Source organism: Gigantopelta aegis, chromosome 6 (genome assembly GCF_016097555.1).
Source record: "Gigantopelta aegis isolate Gae_Host chromosome 6, Gae_host_genome, whole genome shotgun sequence".
NCBI lineage: Eukaryota > Metazoa > Mollusca > Gastropoda > Neomphalida > Peltospiridae > Gigantopelta > Gigantopelta aegis.
Window position 1 is genome coordinate 54,080,919 of NC_054704.1, and position 23,120 is coordinate 54,104,038.

At 38.6% G+C, this 23,120-nt stretch overlaps 1 protein-coding gene across 5 annotated transcripts in view; it reads right to left on the reverse strand.

Annotated features, from left to right (window-relative positions):
* The window catches only part of LOC121374078 (BTB/POZ domain-containing protein 17-like), a 39,740-nt gene that overhangs the window by 3,416 nt on the left and 13,204 nt on the right, over positions 1–23,120 (reverse strand). Inside the window, exon 1 of one of the 5 annotated variants that reach the window (XM_041500992.1) lies at positions 21,112–21,938. The exons of 1 other annotated variant lie outside the window; for it this stretch is intronic. Coding sequence is in view for 1 of the 4 variants with exons in the window: in XM_041500988.1 (XP_041356922.1) it covers positions 13,044–13,262 (219 nt within the window). In the remaining 3 variants the exon portion in view is untranslated. Of the gene's footprint in view, positions 1–5,642; positions 5,932–6,281; positions 6,396–13,043; positions 13,652–21,111; positions 21,939–23,120 lie in introns of those variants that run through there. 3 more of the 5 variants (XM_041500988.1, XM_041500991.1, XM_041500990.1) reach the window with 3 other exon arrangements.

Here is a 23,120-nt window from a genome sequence, read left to right on the forward strand (position 1 = left end):
CAGGTACCTGCATTTTTAAACATTCCGTGGTATTAGAAACACCAGAATGACCAAAAACACATCAGATGTCTGGAAATGGATAATCTAGACAATAAAATCTAAGCCAACTGGCATTACAAAGGCTGTGGTATGTGCTATCCTGTCTATGGGATTGTGCATATAAAAGATCCCTTGCTGCTAATCGAAAAGAGTAGCCCATGAAGTGGTGACAGCGGGTTTCCTCTCTCAATATCTGTGTGGTCCTTAACCATATGTCTGACATTATATAACCGTAAATACAATGTGTTGAGTGTGTCGTTAAATACAACATTTCCTTTCTTTAATAGTTACTGATGAAATAATGTCTTGGGGTGTCATTAAAGATATATTCCTTTCTTTTGAACCTCTTTTACAACTTCTACTCCAAATGTGTTGGCCAGTAATAAAATAAGTCATATGTTATCTATAAAGTCTAAGCAGTAAACAGCAATATTTCATTTTTGTGATCAGAGCAAAATCTTCCATTGACCCCATATATCAATTGAAGCTTCTTTCAGCAGAATTAGCTGTTAATGACAAACACTACAGTATCTGTCAATTTTTAATCCTTAGGCTACATAAGATGTTTATTTAGGCATTTTCTAAGCACAAAAACAATCAGTCAAGTTATTAATAGTTCTGGCTGTCCTGAGTTTTTTTTAGTAATAGCTCACAATACAGAAACAGATACCTAGCTATAATCACTATCAGGATTATATGTTTTCAATAACCTTAAGAAGATGGCAATGCTGATGGTGAAGCCAGATTTCTGACACTCGGATCACTTTGTTTTCTATAAACCACTTAAGTCACTCACTTATTCCGAGATGGTCATTAGTGATGAACACAGCTTTATCACACTCTGACCGACATTTCCGTTTTCCTTGTCATTAAGTGTGTGTCCAAAACAGGAAATAGCTCTATACGATTACAAGTTGGTAGCTAGCTACTTGAAAATCTGGATTTACAATCTCTGAAGTCATTCATTTAACTTTAGCTTGGGTATAAAAGATTTACAAATTGTTACCTTCTATTCTTGAAAGTGGAACACTGTTTTGTCATGGCCCATACAATAACAATCTAATCATCAAAACTCTGCTGTGATCAGTTAATAAAATCCTTAAAAGTCACAGGGTTGTACTTACTTAGTTTCGCATAAAACACATTACCAAGAATTTATCATACTAGCAAGAAGTTCATGAGGCAGGGGCGTAGGCTGGGGGTGGGGGGTTCGAGGGGTGTGGATGAACCCCCCACTCCGCTGAAGCAAATGGTCCGCTTTCAGAACTAAAACATACCGGTTTATACATATGGACTTTCTGGTGGTGCAAAAACAAAATAGAAAAAGGGTCCACTTGGTTCATATTCGAACCCCCCAACATCTCAGGGCTAGATCTGGCACTCGCCATATTTGCCAATTGTGAATTTCTAAAACAACTGGCAAATTTTATTTTAATCTGGTGAAATAATTTCATGTACTAAGTGATATTTTGTTTAAAAAATAACCAACTTTCTGCAATTTTTGAAGTTTAATACATAATTTGGAGAAATTTTCTGATTACCCAGAGCTAGCCCTGACACTGGACCAATGAAGTAGCTCATTAGTAAAGAACTTGCCTAAGATATGATGAGTCACGAGTCATAAGATTGATACCCTTGTGTGAGCCCATTAAATTTCCCCACCCATTGCTCCTTGAATGGTATGAGAAAGTGCATATGAAAGAAAGAAATGTTTTATTTAACGACGCACTCAACACATTTTAATTACGGTTATATGGCATCAGACATATGGTTAAGGACCACACAGATATTGAGAGAGGAAACTCGCTGTCGCCACTTCATGGGCTACTCTTTCCGATTAGCAGCAAGGGATCTTTTATATGCACCATCCCACAGACAGGATAGCACATACCACGGCCTTTGATATACCAGTCGTGGTGCACTGGCTGTGACGGCATATAAAAGATCCATTATTGTTAATAAGAGGGAGTATCCTATGAAATTTTCTCTTGAACTCTTTAAACCCATTGTGACAATCATTGATAGATTGATAGATATTAGTCAATAGGGGTCATGATTTAACCCAGTCATTAGAGTCCTCACTTGAGATGAGTGGGTCATAGGATATAACATTCTCAGCAGGCCCATTGGGTGTGTTTCCTGTACACAAGTATATCAAAGGCCTTGGTATGTGCTGTCCTGTATGTGTGAAAGTGTATATAACAGATCTCTTGCTGCTAATGGAAAAAATGTAGCAAGTTTCTTCTAAAGACTATTGTTTGTGTTAATTATTATTATTATTATTATAATTAGTATTATAAGGCCTCACGGAAAAATAGTATAGAATTAATTGAGCTACCTTCTATAAATAAAGATTTTATTATTATTATTATTATTGTGTCAGAATGATCAAATGTTTGACATCCAATAGCTGATGATTAATTAATCAATGTGCTCTGGTGGTGTCATTAAATAAAAACAAATTTTATAACAAGCTTGATACCTACCACCATTTTTGTTTGTCTGCTGCCCCATAACACAACTACCTATATGTTAGTAATTTTACTGGGGCTATTCACTGAATGGTTTTTTCCCCAATCCAGCCAGTGCACCGTGACTGGTATATCAAAGGTCACAGTATGCGCTGTCCTTTCTGTGGTAAAGTGCATTTAACAGATCCCTTTCAAAAACGGGAAAAGAATTTATGTTTGACATCCAATAGGTGATGATGAATAAATCAAAGTGCTCTAGTGGTGTCTTTAAACAAAACAAACTTTACAATGATGTGGAACAAGCTGAATGATCAATTGCCCTCGGTGGACCCATTGGGTCTTTTCTCATTTCAACCACTGCCCCACAACTGGTATATCAAAATCCTTGGTATGTGCTATCATGGGAATGATATGGATTGGGAATGTTCACCTCTAGACTGGTTATTAGTACTCCAGTACATGAATTACATTACATCTAGATATGGATAAACATCAGCAACTGGATACCTGTGTTTTAACTTCTAAGTACAACATGATTAAAAGACCGGTGTTAAAAGACCACCTTAGTATTGTCCAAAATCATCTAATACACCAGTGCTTGTTAACTGGTTTAGAAGACCACCTTAGTATTGTCTTAAATTCTCTAATACAGCTCAGAGCTCATCAATTAGTCCTATTTTTGGTCGCCAAACAATTTGCCAATCTTCAATTTCTTTTGCCAATTTAAATATGTATTTGCCAGATACACCTTATTAGTATTGTCTCAAAACATCTAATATAATATATACAGCAGTGTTTGCTATCTGGCATGTAACTACATTTTAAAGGTAACATTTGTTTTGTTTAACGGCACCACTAGAGTACATTGATTTATTAATCATCGGCTATTAGATGTCAAACATTTTGAAAACCTGCTACATTTTTCCATTAGTAGCAAGGGATGTTTTATAGGCACATTCCCACAGACAGGACAGCACATACCACAGCCTTTGATGTACCAGTTATGATGCACTAGATGTTCCCATTTTAAAACACATTGAGCTGTACTACAGTTGGTACTTGTGTAATTATTAATTCAAGAAGTGAAACCCTTAGTGTGTTTTAGTAATACAATATTTAAAGTACTGAATATTTTACAATATTCTCATCAGCGAAGAAAACGATTTGAATTCTTTTTTCCAGTGACTGAGAAATGACAACAGAAAACACACTGACATGGTAATTATGTCACTTGCATGTAACACACTGAGCACAGAATGAATGAATAAATATTTAATGCCACCCCAGCAATAAAATCACATCTGCTATAAGCCAATTGACATTCAAAACAGGTATATGTATACCAGGATCAACATCAATACAAGACTTTTGAAATTATCAATAAAACACAACATAAACAACTGAGAAAATGTTATGTTCATGAAAAACACAATGATGCAACATAGAGCAAAAATTGTGTATACTTTAAAAAGCAAAAAAAAACCCAACAAACCCATCCCAAAATTCTACAATGGATAATGGTCAAACCATAGAAACAGTGTATGGTGTTGTGGTAAACAAAACAATGCACCGAACTATAAACACACACATAAAAAACCAAAAAACCCCCAAAGCAAACATATTTGAAAACATTATCACAGATATTTACGGAACTCACTCACTGAAAAGAATTATAGGAGACACTGAAGATTGTGCTGACTATTTGCCACTCTAAGGAAAATTTTCTGAAACCTTTAAATGTTGCCACTCCTGCACCTAACTGATGAACAGCACAAACATTGAGCACAGTTAAAAAAAGAAGTAAAGTTTGTTTTATTTAACGACGCCACTAGAGCACAGATTTTTTATCTTATCATCGGCTATTGGACGTCAAACATATGGTCATTCTGACACTGTTTTTTAGAGGAAACCCGCTGTTGCCACATAGGCTACTCTTTTACGACAGGCAGCAAGGGATCTTTTATTTGCGCTTCCCACAGGCAGGATAACACAAACCATGGCCTTTGTTGAACCAGTTATGGATCACTGGTCGGTGCAAGTGGTTTACACCTACCCATTGAGCCTTGCAGAGCAATCACTCAGGGTTTGGAGTCGGTATCTGGATTAAAAATCCCATGCTTTGACTGGGATCCGAACCCAATACCTACCAGCCTGTAGACCGATGGCCCAACCACGAGGCCAGGTGCCGAGACTGGTAAACACAGTTAAGAAAGACTGGGATGCTCTCCCAGCCCCAAACTTCAGGGTTGTGTGAAATCACGTGATATAATGCATGTAAGTGTACATTTGAATACTGTAGATGCCTTTTTTTGACAATGCATGCACACCCTCCCTAGAACACTCCTACAGCTGCTCATGAAATCGACAAATGTTGAGTGGCCACTTTGTTAAAGGGATCTTCCTGACTTTGTAACCATAGTAGTACATGTATGTTTCCCATGGATTGAGATTTTTCAATAATTAAAATTATATATTAATTAAATTTTCTTAGAATATCAGTATTTATATATTCAGTGTGTTTCTTGTAAAATGTCTCCTAGTGTTTTGTATCGATCCTGTCGGTGGTCCCATTGGCCTATTTCTCGTTCCAGCCAGTGCTCCACAACTGGTGTAACAAAGGCTGTAGTATGTACTGTCCTGTCTGTAGGATGGTGCATATAAAAGATCCCTTGCTACTAATCGAAAAGAGTAGCCCATGAAGTGGGGACAGCAGCTTTCCTCTTTATATCTGTGTGGTCTTTAACCATATGTCTAACGCAATATAACCGGAAATAAAAAGTGTTGAGTGCGTCACTAACTAAAACATTTCCTTGCTTCCTTCCTAGTGTTTTGTTCTAGCTCAAACTGAAATTTACCTCCCAATATATTTAAATTTAAAAATTGTTTTATAATTATGAGTTAAAATCCAGTTTGAACTTCTACAAACATTATGACAATCAGAAATACATTGAATAATACAGACATTTAATAAGATAAGCAAAACCTTTTAATAAATATGTAATTTTAATCATTAAAAATGCTTGAATAACCTGAAATATGTTACAGTTATGACCAGGAAGTCAAGAATGTCCCTTTAAAAGACCATATTATTGAAACATTATTACAATTTTCTAGAAAAGAAAAATGTCTGACCTCTATTAACCAGCCACCTGTTGTAAGAGGCCACCTTCAATTATAATCTCATGGATGTCCGTTTGAAACAGGTCTCACGGTAATCCAGTACTATTATATTGATCGTTGGCACATAGATGCTGATCAATGACAGTTATCTCCACACAAACACTACAGCCTGTGACGTAATCAACATCATGTATCTATGGTAACAGGACAAAAGTACTGTTCAGAGATGTGCACTGAGAATAATTCTCTGTGCCATGATTTTGATGCACATGCCACAGCGATTACGGTGATTCTTGTGTAACAACTTGACAACAAGGTGTACTTTCACCCAAACAGTAAACGGCTATATGACTCATGGTGTACACAGTGAATGCTGCACAAAAAGACCCCCAATTCAAAGGAACATATCATTTATTCTGCTGGATGTGGATTTAATAATAAAATGCACCTGAATGACACACCTTCAGTAAATCTGTTGACAATGAAGTGGAGTTGGTGTCGGCCAATATGGTTATTGGGCCTGACACGTAGCACCATGCGACCGAGCTGGTACCTTTATCATGTATATTAATAGTACCTTTATCATGTGTGTTAATATCCAGTGTTCAAAATCCTTTTAAGTGTTATTTGTAAAAAAATAAATAAACATACCTGCCTAAGTTGGTGAAATTATACCGACAGCCAGAAAGATGTCAATTAAATTATAATAAACTTGCAGTTTCTCCTCCCCACTTAAAATCTACAACATTAATTTCCCAATGCAAAATACAAACACAACACTTACAGTCTGTTTTCACTGTTAGCATATGATCAGCTGACTTAAACTGACACAACAAACACGTTTTCTGACATGTTTTGTTATATATTGTTAAACAGGTTTTTTAAAAGTTTGATGATACATCTAGAGCATATTGACTCACTAATCATTGGGTGTAAACCATTTGACATTTTTTTTCATTAGCAGAAAGGGATCTTTTACATGCACTTTCCTAAACAGGATAGCACATATCAAACCTTTAACGTACCAGACAGAAGGCGGGTGTGTGTGTGTGTGTGTGTGTGTGTGTGTGTGAGAAACCCAGTGGGTCCATCTACATATCTACATGTATGTGGTTCGGTCCTGTGACCCAAGCACCTCAGGTGAATGCTCTTCCCATTGAGCCAGATCCTGTCCTTAAAAGCACAGAGAAGTCTGTTTTGTTTAACAACACCACTGGAGCACATTGATTAATTAATCATCGGCTATTGGATGTCAAATTTGGACTCGTAGTCATCAGAGGAAACCCGCTACATTTTTCCAAATGCAGAAAGGGATCTTTTATATGCACTTTCCCACAGACAGAAAAGCACATACCACAGCCTTTGTCCAGTTGTGGTGCACTGGTTGGAACGAGAAAAGCCTTGTCCGACTTTTTTAAGACTCCTAGCCACAATTATAAAATTTAGCAGTCTCTAAATTTGAGCTTGAGGCCCAGGCCAATTGATCCTGCCACACTTTGAGACTGGCAAATTGCTATTTCATTTTATTTTGGCTTAACTTTTACCCCTGCCTGTAAATCCGATTAAGGTTCTAGTACGGCGTTAATGGAGATAGTTATCAGTGTGAAAGTAACCTTTTACACATGTATATCCTAAAAGGGTAATTAAAACTATAGGTAGCAACTGGTACTGCATATTTGAGTAATTTTTGGCATGCTTCCATCAGAAATCTGTTAAAGCACACCTGTCATGGACACACGGTCTTGCTTCATCAGAGAGTTTTTGTCTAACACAGATACTGGTACTGGTGTGCAAATTTATTTCATTTTAATTTTTGACTAATTTACATGCTTACATGTACATGTAAATCCAATTAAGTCAGTGTAATGACCATATCCCTACCCAAAGTGTTGTTAAAAATCCACTCTGGTTGGGAAAAAAAGAGTAAAGTTTGTTTTATTTAATGACGCCACTAGAGCACATTGATTTTTTTATCTTATCATCGGCTTTTATTTGTGCTTCCCACAGGCAGGATAGCACAAACCATGGCCTTTGTTGAACCAGTTATGGATCACTGGTCGGTGCAAGTGGTTTACACCAACCCAATGAGTCTTGTGGAGCACTCACTCAGGGTTTGGAGTTGGTATCTGGATTAAAAATCCCATGCCTTGACTGGGATCCGAACCTAGTACCTACCAGCCTGTAGACTGATGGCCTAACTACGACGCCACCGAGGCCGGTACTCTGGTTGGGAGGCAGTATGCCAGGGTAAGAACCCAATAACCTAGCAGCCTTTAGTCTGATAGATTAACCACACCACTGAGGCCGGTAAGTGCAAATCTTTCATTCATTCATTTATATTTATTTATATCTGTTTCAAGCATGCTGTCCTAGGCACATACCTCATCTATGTGGGCTGTCTGTCCAGGGCATGGTGTTAGTGGTTAGTTGTTAGTCGCTAGTGAGAGATAAGTAGGTGTAGGGGCCTTACACTTACCCATTGAGTTGGGTGGGAGCCAATACTGGGATACAAACCTGGTTCCTACCAGTCGTACGTCTGATGGCTTATATATAGCCACTACACCACTGAGTTGGATGGGAGCCAGTACTGGGATACAAACCAGGTTCCTACCAGTCGTACGTCTGATGGCTTATATATAGCCACTACACCACTGAGTTGGATGGGAGCCAGTACTGGGATACAAACCAGGTTCCTACCAGTCGTACGTCTGATGGCTTATATATAGCCACTACACCACTGAGTTGGATGGGAGCCAGTACTGGGATACAAACCCGGTTCCTACCAGTCGTACGTCTGATGGCTTATATATAGCCACTACACCACTGAGTTGGATGGGAGCCAGTACTGGGATACAAACCCGGTTCCTACCAGTCGTACGTCTGATGGCTTATATATAGCCACTACACCACTGAGTTGGATGGGAGCCAGTACTGTGATACAAACCAGGTTCCTACCAGTCGTACGTCTGATGGCTTATATATAGCCACTACACCACTGAGTTGGATGGGAGCCAGTACTGGGATACAAACCAGGTTCCTACCAGTCGTACGTCTGATGGCTTATATATAGCCACTACACCACTGAGTTGGATGGGAGCCAGTACTGGGATACAAACCCGGTTCCTACCAGTCGTACGTCTGATGGCTTATATATAGCCACTACACCACTGAGTTGGATGGGAGCCAGTACTGTGATACAAACCAGGTTCCTACCAGTCGTACGTCTGATGGCTTATATATAGCCACTACACCACTGAGTTGGATGGGAGCCAGTACTGGGATACAAACCAGGTTCCTACCAGTCGTACGTCTGATGGCTTATATATAGCCACTACACCACTGAGTTGGATGGGAGCCAGTACTGGGATACAAACCCGGTTCCTACCAGTCGTACGTCTGATGGCTTATATATAGCCACTACACCACTGAGTTGGATGGGAGCCAGTACTGTGATACAAACCAGGTTCCTACCAGTCGTACGTCTGATGGCTTATATATAGCCACTACACCACTGAGTTGGATGGGAGCCAGTACTGGGATACAAACCCGGTTCCTACCAGTCGTACGTCTGTTGGCTTATATATAGCCACTACACCACTGAGTTGGATGGGAGCCAGTACTGGGATACAAACCAGGTTCCTACCAGTCGTACGTCTGATGGCTTATATATAGCCACTACACCACTGAGTTAGGTGGGAGCCAGTACTGGGATACAAACCAGGTTCCTACCAGTCGTACGTCTGATGGCTTATATATAGCCACTACACCACTGAGACTGGTAATAGCAAATCCTGAACCTAGTAGCCTTATAAGGCTAATGGCTTAAATTCCATGACCCCAAAAAGCCAGTACTAAATCGCTAGTACAAATAAAGCATTTAATATAAGTATTACAAGACTCGGTCTTGCTTTAATGTTAAAAGTTAAAACAAAAATTTCAATGACACCACTGGAGCACATTGATTAATTCGGCTATTAGATGTCAAACATTTGGTAATTCTGCAACGTAGTCATCAGAGGAAACCCGCTACATTTTTCTTAATGCAGCAAGGGATCTTTTATGTGCACTTTGCCACAGACAGCAAAGCACTAACAACGGCTTTTGACCAGTTGCGGTGCACTGGTTGGAAGAAGGAAAATCAGCTGAATCGGTGGATCACCGAAGTTGTCCGATCCTGTGACGCAAGCACCTCAACCAACTGAGCTAAATCCAGCCCTTACTTTAATGAGCCAAGGGATATTATGCATGGTATTCTCATGTGCTCTAATGGAAATAATCTGATAAAATATCTACTGACATAGAGTCACATTAAGTTGGATGACCCACGCCTGCTTTGCATTTGTAAACAACTGATAAGACGCAGGCTACCAAAATGCATGTAACTCACGCACACTTGCCTCAACCCTATGGAAGTATTGCTCTGGAAGTAATGCAATAAAATATTTACACTAACTGTGTTTGATAGCCTGTTAAGAGTTTTAAATGAGCGAAGTACAGTGAAACCAGTTCAAGCACAGTCTCTATTATGTATACTAGTACACATTACAGCTAGTAACCACAATTCTGCAGAACTAAATTAAATATCTCGCCTACCATAAATCTGAGTGGTGAAAATAAAACAAATAAATAAACAAATTGAGGAGATTTCATGTTTTTTGTCAAATATGATTTATATCTCATCTCGTGAAGTTTGCAATCATATCTCACGAGTCGCGCTTGCACGACAAGTGCAATATGATTGCAAACTTCACGAGATGAGATATAAATCATATTGGACAAAAAGCATAACATTTTCTATTTATTATATAACTTTTGGCAATTTACCTTTATTTTTAAAATGCCACCAGCAAAATAGTTTCGGCTTTCTCACAGTGAAGATAACACTTTCTACAGTGAAGATAACACATTTTTAGAGTGAAATTTTCACTCTAAAATGTGTTATTATCACTGAATGACTGATAACACTTTTATTTCATTGATATTTTAAGATATTGCACTAAATATTATATAATAAATAATAAAATAAACAAAACAAAACTAAAAGCAACAATCTATTCATGTCGTAAAGCCAAGTTCTGTTTTTAAAAATAAAAAATAAAAAAAATAAAAATAAAAAATTTATTTTATCCTGCTACCACCATTTCTATATACGATGACGAATAAAGCAAAGTCATATCCTGCTACTAGCAGGTTATGACTTTAGACATCACTTATGTGACGTCACACGCACAGCTACATAATAAAATCACTCATTTGACCTCTATAGGTCATCGTACAATGTGGCTGAAATAACAGAAATAATAGCTTTTCCCATTAATTTTTATGGTTTGCAGGCTAAAGATAATAACTAGTTAATGATGTCAGATATCTGCTTTATCCTGTGAAAGTAAGAATGGGAAATTTCACGAGGCCATCATGATCAGCCGAGCAAAATTTCTCATTCGGCCTGAACAGGATAAAGCAGATATCCAACGTCATTAACTAGTTATTCTCTACATAAACAAACAAAACTTTAAAAAAATATTTTTAACATGCCACAAAGACTTATGTTTGTGAAAAAATTAATCAAATACATGTATATATGCAAAATTATAATGATTGTAGAGCTAAATGCAAAAGTTGCCAAAAGTGCCAGAAAAGTAACACCTCTATCTAGCCTTGTGAGTTACCAATGAGATGAGATAAAAACCTAACCTAGTACAGTACATGTTAACAGATCTCTTAATTACAGGGGCCTAATTCACCAAGCTCTCTTGGGCTCTGCTAGACAACAAAGCATCGTCTTTGCAAGTCGTTTAGCATTGCATTGCGAGATCGCAAAGTTGTGAGAGTTTAGTGAATTAGGCACCAGGTCCACTTTGTATCTTCTACAGGGTGGCTGCTTCACACAGGTTTAACTGTATTGATAATTTGTTACCTACATAGTTCAGGCATCCATTAATGAACATTGATTATTTAACATGGCTTATTTAAAGTTGACAAGCAAATAAATAACAACATATCTCTATCTTTATTTTTTTGTTTCAGAACACCACTATAGAGCACATTGAGTTATTAATCATCAGGCTATTGAATGTCAAACACATGGTCATTTTGACACAGTTATAGAGATGAAATCCGCTACATTTATCCCTTGGCAACAAGGGATCTTTTATATGCACTATCCCACAGACATACCACGGCCTTTGATATACCAGTCATTGTGCACTGGCTGGACTACCACAGTTGGAAATGAACCTATACACACACATAGTATGCAAGGCTAAAAAAATTGCTTTAAAAATTTTTCTTTTTAACAACCATTCAACAGACTGTATAATCAATGTCATAGGAATGTATAGCATGGTGATTATGTCACGTCGTCTAGAATGTTAAAATTTAAAGCAAATATCTGTATTCTTCTGGAAATAATCTCATAGAATACCAACCTGTGTTATGTTTGATGAGCTGTGTGTGGCTTATATTTGTAAACAATATGGCTGTAGGGCGAGGTGATCACAAACAAACAAATGACCAAAATCATGTTAATGTATCCCATTTTAAGGTCAAAGGTATGCAATCTCCATCTTCAAACTGCACCCAAGTGTGAAATAAACCCTAATCCTACAAACATATAGAACTTACATAAGGGGCCAAAGATGACCTTACATAGTGGGGGGAAAAGGAAATGTTTTATTTAACGACGCACTCAACATTTTTATTTACAGTTATATGGCGTTGGACGTATGGTCAAGGACCACACAGATATTGAGAGTGGAAACTGCTGTCGACACTTCATGGGCTACTCGTTTCGATTAGCAGCTAGGGATCTTTTATATGCACCATTCCACAGACAGGATAATATATATCATAGCGTTTGTTACACCAGTTGTGGAGCACTGGCTGGAGCGAGAAATAGCCCAATGGGCCCAGTGACAGGGATCGATCCCAGACCGACCACGCATCAAGTGAACACTTTACCACTATGTCCTGCCCCCAAACAAGAGAGTGAATAAGACCATCAGGAACAGAGGGTGTGTCTACCCTATGCTCTTCAGATATGTCATTGTCAAATAAATTGCATATTAATAACTGAAAACCAGTCTGATTATACATTACATAACATCAAATGAACTGGCCACTTAGACAGGCCTGGCTGGAGTACATAACACAGACACACAACAAAATATTATGTTATTACACACACACACACAGTATTAAACTTAATATTTATACACAAATCTACCTAACATTGATACACGTAAGCTGTGACAATTAATCAGTAATACATTAAATAATGATAACACCTTTAATCTGAACCCTTTGATCAAGACATAACACATACACACACATACACAGACACATAAAAATCAACCAGCGACATGAAAATCAATAATACGTGTGTATTATGCACTACATGGTCATTATGCAAACCTGCATAGCAGCCGAAGCCTTCTTTGATTCTGTTCTGGCCGCAATGCGACTGAAAACCCCTACACCATGCCGACCCACAGCACCGGACGACGGTGCAGTTGCTGCATTTGTTGGTGTATCACCACTGTCAGCTGAGCGATCAGCCACTGTTCGCTCTTCCCTCTGGTAATCGGCCAAAGCAGCAGGCTCTTCTATTGGTCTTTCGGGCTGGGCCGCCATTTTGACTAAGTCTAATTGCTCAGATCACGATTTGACCTGAATAGCTCAATTCTTTAGCTTGCCTTGTTGTGGCTGACCTAGAATAACCCAGTTTGTCTGTAAAGCCAAGCAGGTACAGAGGGCCAAGTACAGCTAGATGTAAACACCAATGGGGTTGTCACCAAGCGGTGTTCAGGTGAAAGTAAATGGATCAACGGAGAAGACAAAGTGTCACCCCGAAATGATTCATTGTTAACTGGTGCATAGAACAAGGAATTGGTTTACATGCTTGACTACATATAATGATATAATGTAGTGATAGGGGAAGTTTCCCGGGTATTTTTCTTTTGTAGAAGGTGGAGGGTTATGTGTGTAGTTTTCTTGTTGTTACTGTGGGGTTTTTATGTTTTGTTGTTGTTTCTCTTCTCTTTTTTTACAAATACATTGTGTATTAGTAATACTATTAGGTGCATGTACAGACATTTCTGCAGGGGGTGTCTAGAATGGTGAGTGAAAGTTCTAGGGTGAGGGGTTGAATCCTGCTCCCCCGGAAAATATATTAAAAAAATTTAAATATGCTTTTGGCAGTGGGGTGATCCCGGAAACCCACCCACCCACCCTGCACACGCACATTTGTTTATCTTGTTGTTGTTGTTTTTTTTTGGGGGGGGGGGCGGGTTGGGGGGGGGGGCTGATTAACAAGACATCTCTTTCAAAAAAATTAAATGTTTTGTTTAACACCACCACTAGAACCACACTGATTTATTAATGGCTATCGGATGTCAAACATTTGGTCATTTTGACATATAGTCTTAAAGAGGAAACCTGCTATATTTTTCCATTAGTAGCACCATCCGACAGACAGAATAGCACATACCATGGGCTTAGATAGGGCAGTTGTGATGCACTGGCTGGAACAAGAAATTGACCAACAGACTGACCATGCATCAGGCGAGTGCTTTACCACTGGGCTACATCCTGCCTCTCTGACCTCTACAAAGGGAAAATAATGACTTGACCAAAAATAGGTGTGATATGGGCTCCTTGGGGCCCTGCCTACCGGTAAATCTGTGCCGGCAGAAAACCCCAAAATAGGTGTGATATGGGCTCCTTGGGGCCCTGCCTACCGGTAAATCTGTACCGGCAGAAAACCCCAAAAATAGGTGTGATATGGGCTCCTTGGGGCCCTGCCTACCGGTAAATCTGTGCCGGCAGAAAACCCCAAAAATAGGTGTGATATGGGCTCCTTGGGGCCCTGCCTACCGGTAAATCTGTGCCGGCAGAAAACCCCAAAAATAGGTGTGATATGGGCTCCTTGGGGCCCTGCCTACCGGTAAATCTGTACCGGCAGAAAACCCCAAAAATAGGTGTGATATGGGCTCCTTGGGGCCCTGCCTACCGGTAAATCTGTGCCGGCAGAAAACCCCAAAAATAGGTGTGATATGGGCTCCTTGGGGCCCTGCCTACCGGTAAATCTGTGCCGGCAGAAAACCCCAAAAATAGGTGTGATATGGGCTCCTTTGGGCCCTGCCTACCGGTAAATCTGTGCCGGCAGAAAACCCCAAAATAGGTGTGATATGGGCTCCTTGGGGGCCCTGCCTACCGGTAAATCTGTGATGGCAGAAAACCCCAAAAATAGGTGTGATATGGGCTCCTTGGGGCCCTGCCTACCGGTAAATCTGTGCCGGCAGAAAACCCAAACAAAGGCTATTATGTGTCTATGGTGATAACTGTGATACTTGGTTGAGAGAAGAAACTCACTACTGCCAGTGGTGACTATACTCCAAAATTAGCAGCAAGGGATTCTTTTAGATGCACTTCTCCACTAGCAGGATGGCACTTCTCCACTAGCAGGATGGCACATATCATATACACAGTGGTTTATATCATGGGGTTTTTTTTCCCCCTCATGTCAACCAGTGCCATTTCCCATCTCAATATTTAATTAATATTTGATTTGTACGGTATATTGTATAGGAATTGTATGTGCGCGGATGTTGTTTTTAGCACTATATATCTTCACGCTGGTTTAAACAAAAGCAATAAAGATGCATACACCTCAGATTTTTTTATATTATATTTTATAGTACATGTTTAGCAGCAGGGTATCTGTTAACTGCATTACATTCATGTAGAAAAGCAGGTGAAGAGACACATAACATTTTACTGTCTTTGTTGGCTATTTGTGTTAATAACTTTTACATTTACTTTTACAACTTTAACTGTTACATTATCAAACTGTCAGAAGATGAAACAAAAACCACCTGATGCTATTTTTTTTAACAGAGTCACAGTCACACCACAAGAAAGAATGAATAATGTAAGCAAATGGGGTGGGGGTGGGAGGACCTAAAATAATAATAAAATGGACAAATCTGATGACAATAAATATTCACACATTTTCATCATTCTCAGTAGGCTCGCTTGATTTGTGATTGATCTAGGTTTGATCCATGTTGGTTGGCCAACTGGTGTAACAAAGGCCATGGTATGTACTATCCTGTCTGGGATGCTGCACATAAAAGATCCCTTACTGGTCATCCGAAAGTGTAGCCTACTGAGTGGCGGCAACGGGTTTCCTCTCTCATTATTTGTGTGGTCCTTAACAGTGACAGAAATAAGCATAAAATGTTACTAGTCCACCAGACAAATACATGTAGAAATCTATTTGTCTGCCAATATTTTCACATGTCCAAATAAACAGATCGTTTTATTTAAGTACCAAGGTGTTTACTGGCCTCGGTGGCATCATGGTTAGGCCATCGGTCTACAGGCTGGTAGGTACTGGGTTCGGATCCCAGTCGAGGCATGGGATTTTTAATCCAGATACCGACTCCAAACCCTGAGTGAGTGCTCCGCAAGGCTCAATGGGTAGGTGTAAACCACTTGCACCGACCAGTGATCCATAAATGGTTCAACAAAGGCCATGGTTTGTGCTATCCTGCCTGTGGGAACCACAAATAAAAGATCCCTTGCTGCTAATCGGAAAGAGTAGCCCATGTAGTGGTGACAGCGGGTTTCCTCTCAAATCTGTGTGGTCCGTAACCATATGTCTGACGCCATATAACCGTAAATAAAATGTGTTGAGTGCGTCGTTAAATAAAACATTTCTTTCTTTGTTTGTTAAGTACCAAGATGATGTATGTGATTGCTCAAAATGAAATTGTCAAACTGCACTGAAATTTTTTACTTGTCCACTGGACAACCGCCGAGGCACATTTTGCTTGAATAGATTTTTCACTTGTCGGAACAAACGGACAAGTGCTTATTTCGAACACTGCTTAACCATAATTAAAATGTGTTAAACTTGTCACTGAATAGAACATTCCTTCCATTTTTCATTCTCAGTGCTTGTACAGATTGCAGCCCTATGTTTTATTATTATAACCAGGCATATGTACAGGAAATTGTGCAGGGTGGGGGGGATGTTATAGAGACTGGCAAGCAAACTTTTATAGGCGGTTCGTGTCATGCTCCTATGGAAAATCCATTGAAAGAAACATAATTTTCGTGAAGCAGGAGGGGTTTTGACCACCCCCAACGCCTACCCCCCTTTCATCTGCCCATGCTACTATGAACATTATGTTCACAAAGGTCAGTGGTTCTGGAAACCATACATATGAAATGAATGAATACTAACCCGGTGTTTACACCGACACAGGCACTGGGTATCAAACACAGGTGTATATGTATAAAATAACAGAAGTACCAGTATAAGGAAGGAAATGGTTTTATTTAACAATGCACTCAACACATTTTATTTACGGTTATATGGCGTCAGACATATGGTTAAGGACCACACAGATATTGAGGGAGGAAACCCACTGTTGCCATTTTATGGGCTACTCTTTTTGATTAGCAGCAAGGGATCTTTTATATGCACCCTCCCATAGACAGGATAGCACATACCACAGCCTTTGGTGTACCAGTCGTGTTGCACTGGCAGGGAGCAAGAAATAGCCCAATGGGCCCACTAACGGGGATCGATCCCAAACTAACTGCACATCAAATGAGTGCTTTAACAATGGGCTGCGTCTCACCTCTACCAGTATAAAGAATCTTTACCAGGTAGAGGTGCGATCAAGCTGTGTCAAGTTTCATAGTGCTTGCAGAACTGTTAGGGTTTGTAGAACTGAACCCCCTTGGTGGACACATTTCCCCCCCACCAGCCTCGGTGGCATCGTGGTAGGCCATCGGTCTACAGGCTGGTAGGTACTGGGTTCGGATCCCAGTCGAGGCATGGGATTTTTAATCCAGATACCGACTTCAAACCCTGAGTGAGTGCTCCGCAAGGCGCAATGGGTGGGCGTAAACCACTTGCACCGACCAGTGATCCATAACTGGTTCAACAAAGGCCATGGTTTGTGCTATCCTGCCTGTGGGAAGCGCAAATAAAAGATCCCTTGCTGCTAATCGGAAGAGTAGCCCATGTAGTGGCGACAGCGGGTTTCCTCTCAAAATCTGTGTGGTCCTTAACCATATGTCTGACACCATATAACCGTGAATAAAATGTGTTGAGTGCGTCGTTAAATAAAACATTTCTTTCTTTCTTTTTCCATTCCCCCCCCCCCCCCCATCCCAACCAGTGTTCCATAACTGGTATATCAAAGCCTGTGATAAAAGATCACTTGCAGCTAATGGAAAAAATGTAGGTTTCCTCTGAAAACTATATATCAGAATTACTAAATATTTGACCTCCAAAAGCCAATGATTTATTTAACCAATGTGCTCTTGTGGTGTCAATAAACAAAGCAAACTTTTAACAGTACCAGTTGTATCAGTCAGTCACATGTCTTAAAAGGTCACCTTGATTTTAAGGTTCTTCCATACACTATATATACTGACCGCCTTTAAGTAGCATACAGTTCGATACTCCATCAAGTGGATGATTAAAAAATAATAATTTCCCAAGAAACACCCACAAAACAGGATCATTACCAGCAGGTGTCCATTATACTGAGGTTAAATATATGCACAATTATTCACTTATATTGATGTTTATAATATATGAGTTGCCCTCTGTATAAACAGATGCTCATTATATATAAAGGTCAACGACAGGACATGGCCAACCTATGCTGGATGGAAGAGTTGGCAGTCAACACTTGTGTCCATGACAGGCATACACTACAACGGCTAGTTCAGAATGTGCACGTTAAATCTCTTGACCGTGACATGGCTATTACTGGGTTTAAAGCTGGATAATACTAGGTTCCTATTCAGAATAAGCTTTACAGACTCAATGGAGAGGCTCCAAAATCACTTTGCTGACCCCACACTCACTCTCTCTCTCTCTCACACTCTCTCTCTCTCTCTCTCTCTCTCTCTCTCTCTCTCTCTCTCTCTCTCTCTCTCTCTCTCTCTCTCTCACTCTCTCTCTATGTCTCTGTCACACTCTTTCTCTTTCAGACTATCTCTCTCTGATTCTCTCTCTCTCCTTCTGACACTCACACTCTCACTATCTCTCTCTCTCTCTCTCTCCTTCTGACACTCACACTCTCACTCTCTCTCTCTCTCTCTCTCTCTCTCTCTCTCTCTCTCTCTCTCTCTCTCTCTCTCTCTGCTTGGATACAAAAAATTATTTAAAATGAATTAAAAAGAAACATGTCCATTATCTGCAGGCGGTTGTTATATAGAGGCAAAATAAATGCAGTTACAACTCATTCCACATTACGTGTGTTACATTTGAGATTAATTTTGGGTGAACATTAGTGTAAATTAGAAATTTATGAAAGGGCTCCTGTTATAACCTACTGATTAGTAATAATCCTACTTTAGTACTTCACAAAATAAAACAAGATTCACTGGCTAAATTTCAAACATATTTGTAATGGCTTATAGATTTGATTGCGTTACGTGTGTTACATTCGCATGACAGATATTTTTCTATCAGATTTGAAAGTTGCCAAAGTTCTGTGAGTTTACAAGTGATAATAAAAAAAATTATGTTGCTTTTAATCACCAAACTGTAAGTTAACATTTATCAGAAAAGAATAGTCTCACTACTCAGACATTTGTTTTTCAAATCATAAAAATGTAGTGTTACGTGTGTTACATAAATTTGTTACGTGTGTTACACGTCTAATTTGAGAAACTGAACATCACAAACAAATTGTATTTGTTTTACTTCATTTTGCTTTTAGTGACTGTTGATATGTTTTTAGCAGAAAAGTTAAGTATTCTGTTCTCAGGGGTGGATTTAGAGGGGGTTAACACCACCCACCTTTTTTCAGTGACAAATATCACTCAAATAATACTGCCTGTTTATGCTCACTCATACTTTTAGTACTAATATTCCAGTCAATGCGTTCTGAACCTCCTTTAACAAAATCTTACATCAGACTTGTCAAAATAAGAAGAAAACTGGTAAATTTCATTGGCTATTGCAGCCTTTGCACAAAATGTTATGTTTTACATTTTTAATAGTAATCTGATCATTATATTAGAGATAAATTACATTGTTTAGGAAGACACTAAAGAAGATATATTTATAGAGCTGCTACTTACATGCATATTGAAAAATTAGTTGCTGGTAGGATAGGGGCAGTGTTTCTGCCAGAAATAAATGTTTGGGTATGGCACTATGAAGTTGAATGCAACCACTGTCAATGGGGTATGGGGGCCTCACCCAGAAAGAAAATGGGTTATGTTTAGGGTCAGGGTTAAGAAAAGCATACAGTAATGATAAAAGTAATTAATTTTGTCAAAAAGTTGCCAAAACATTTGGGTATGCATGGCATCATACCCGTTTTACCCTCTGGTAGAAACCCTGAGGATGGAGGGGGGTTACGGAAAAGACACTTGTAAGAATTTAAAGGAAGAGATCAATATATCATATATGGATGTTGAACTGCCACATTATAGAATATCTTGATGAATCTGTGTTCCTTTTGATAAAACACTATTTCTCTGTAGTGATTGGTAATTAAATATAGATGTTGCAGGGCTCACACTGGAAGAAGTTTAGTTTTAGCCAATTTTCAGATATATATGTTGAGAGTTTATTTGAAAATTATTCAAAAGTGACAAATTTAAAGAGCATTTGATTTGCCAAAGACTAAATGTTGTAGCAACTTTGCATGAAAATTAGCAAGTGTGAGTCCTGGTGCTTTGTTCCATACAAAAGGCCAGATTCCTAGAGGGGGTTGGGGGGTTCTCACGTTAGTCAATGCATCAATTACAAAAGGGTAAATGGAAGTGGCCAATACCAGTAGTTACATGTGCCATTAATTCCTGCCCATGTATGCTCTTTGCAAAATTGATCCTCCAGTTCCTGTTGGCATGCTTGGAAGCTAAGACAAGTCAAGATATTATTTTTAATTCCATAACCAAATTCCCAACTCTAAATATTCTAATGTTAAGTGTAAAACCAGTACATCAATATATAAATAAATACTTCAGTACATTTTATACAGACAGTAGCAGAGTTCACATTGACTGTATTTAGATGGTCTTGTACAATTTATTACTTAAAGACATGTTTGTTGGGTAAAACATTCATCCCCTACCCCATGTAACACACATAATGTTACGTGTGTTACACTCAATAAAGGCTGCATTGTATAATAACTTGCAGCTTTTGCAAACCTAAAATGGTCAAATTTGTTTCATATTCGTATTCTAACTTTTAACCTGAAAACAAATTTTAAATGATTCAATATTTTACTAATTATGAAAACCTCTTGGTGCTGTGTTACGTGTGTTACATGCAAAATGGTGTTACTTCTGTGTTGTTTTTCAAATGAACCTTTTATATGAAGAGAAAAGAAAGAGGTGGTAAATCTTAAGACACCCAGCTGCCTTTCAAATGACTATATACTGATTCATTTTGGTATTATAAAACAACTTTTTAAGCAAAGAACAAACTTACCTATTTTTTGGTGTTTTGTTTTGTTTGCAGATGTTGTATTTTCAAATAGCGACACACACAAAATTATCTCACTGTTTATGATTTGTTTGTTATTTAACATAAATATACATATACAAAATATTAAAAAAGCACTGTTTGAATTTATAAGATGAATTTTAATTTTTGCATCCCAGGATGAGTTTTCTTGGAATGAGCCTACAGGTGCACAAAACAAATGTATATATATTTGACTTTATAAACAGATGGTCACCATACATAGCTACAAAGTACAAAGTCCTCAAACATTGAATGCATGTACGCCTAAAGCTGTTAATAGTAATGTCAGAATTATATTGCATTAGTCAGCAGACTGCATGAGTTACAAAGGTTAACCAGACTACTTAAAACATTAAAGGCTCATTATCATAGCAGGCAATGCCAAATTAAACTGCTTATTTGCAATATATGCCCTAAATTATTACAAATTAATCAATTCTATAAATACTATTTGCATAATTAACTCATGAATATTAAAATGCTTGACTCAAAACAGAAATTACACAGGAAAAATTCCTCTTTTTTTTCATGGCAGAGAATATATGGTGTTTTCAGTGTTCTTCTCATATATGTACTTTCAAATCGGTGGGACAGTGCAAGAATGTCATAAATGTATACATGTATGTTCATTTAAAAAAAAATAAAAAATTGCCATCATTTAATCATAATATGGCATTACATAATTACAGAATATAAATTCTGATTTGTTTGGTTTCTACACATGGAAATTCTGAAGATACAACAGGGCAGACTGATTCCAGTCGGTGGGTCCATTGGGCTATTTTCATTCCAGCAAGTGCTCCACAACTGGTATAATAAAGGTCATGGTATGTAGTATTCTGTCAGTAGGATAATGCATATAAAAGATCCCTTGCTGCTAATTAATTGAAAAGAGTAGCCCATGGAGTGGCTGTAGTGGGTTTTCTCTCAAATTATCTTTAACCATATGTCTAATACCATATAATCATAGATTTGTCATAGATTTGGTAATTTTGACATATAGTCTTATAGAGAGGAAACCTACCAAATGTTTCCATTAGTAGCAAGGGATCTTTTATATGCACTATCCCACAGACAGGAAAGCCTCGCCCCACCCTCCAAAACACTTTTTCTTCTTGCACTGTCCCAGGAATGAATGAATGAATGAAATATTTTATTTAACGATGCACTCAACACATTTTATTTAAGGTTATATGGTGTCGGACATATGATTAAGGACCACACAGATATTGAGACAGGAAACCCGCTGTCGCCACTTCATGAGCTACTTTTGATTAGCAACAAGGGATCTTTTACATGCACCATCCCACAGACAGGATAGTACATACCACAGACTTTGTTACACCAGTTGTGGAGCACTGGCTGTAACAAGAAATAGCCCAATGGGCCCACCGATAGGAATCGATCCTAGATCGATCGTGCATCAGGCGAGCGCTGTATCACAGAGCTATGTCTCGCCCCTGTCCCAGAAATGACTGCAAAGATGTAGGAGTAGACTTTGTGTGCCAAATAAGAATACATGCAAGACTGTGACATCATACATCTAACATCTTCGTCAGCCTCTAGATTTTTTTAATGGAAATAACAAATACAGTGAAATCTGCCTAAACTGAATCATGCTTGGGACCTAAAATTTATCCGATTTAGACAGAATCCAGTGTTTAGAGGATCGCGTTGTAGAAGCTAGAAAATTCGAAACCATGAAACTTGGCCAGTCTTGACAGGATTCCAGTTTGATCAGTGTCCAGTTTAGACAGGTTTTACTGTATAGTAAATGAAATTATTTGGTTGTCATTTTTTAAGGCAATATAGTTGAAAGTATAATCTTTATATTTCAGAATAAAAAAATAACAAATACTTTTGGCAGGAAGCCATCATTATGCTACTTTGACAGAACCCCTTTGATGACCTGTCACATGAAGTGAGTAACAGGTGCATTTTTCGCACTTTATTCTCAACCCACATGACACATA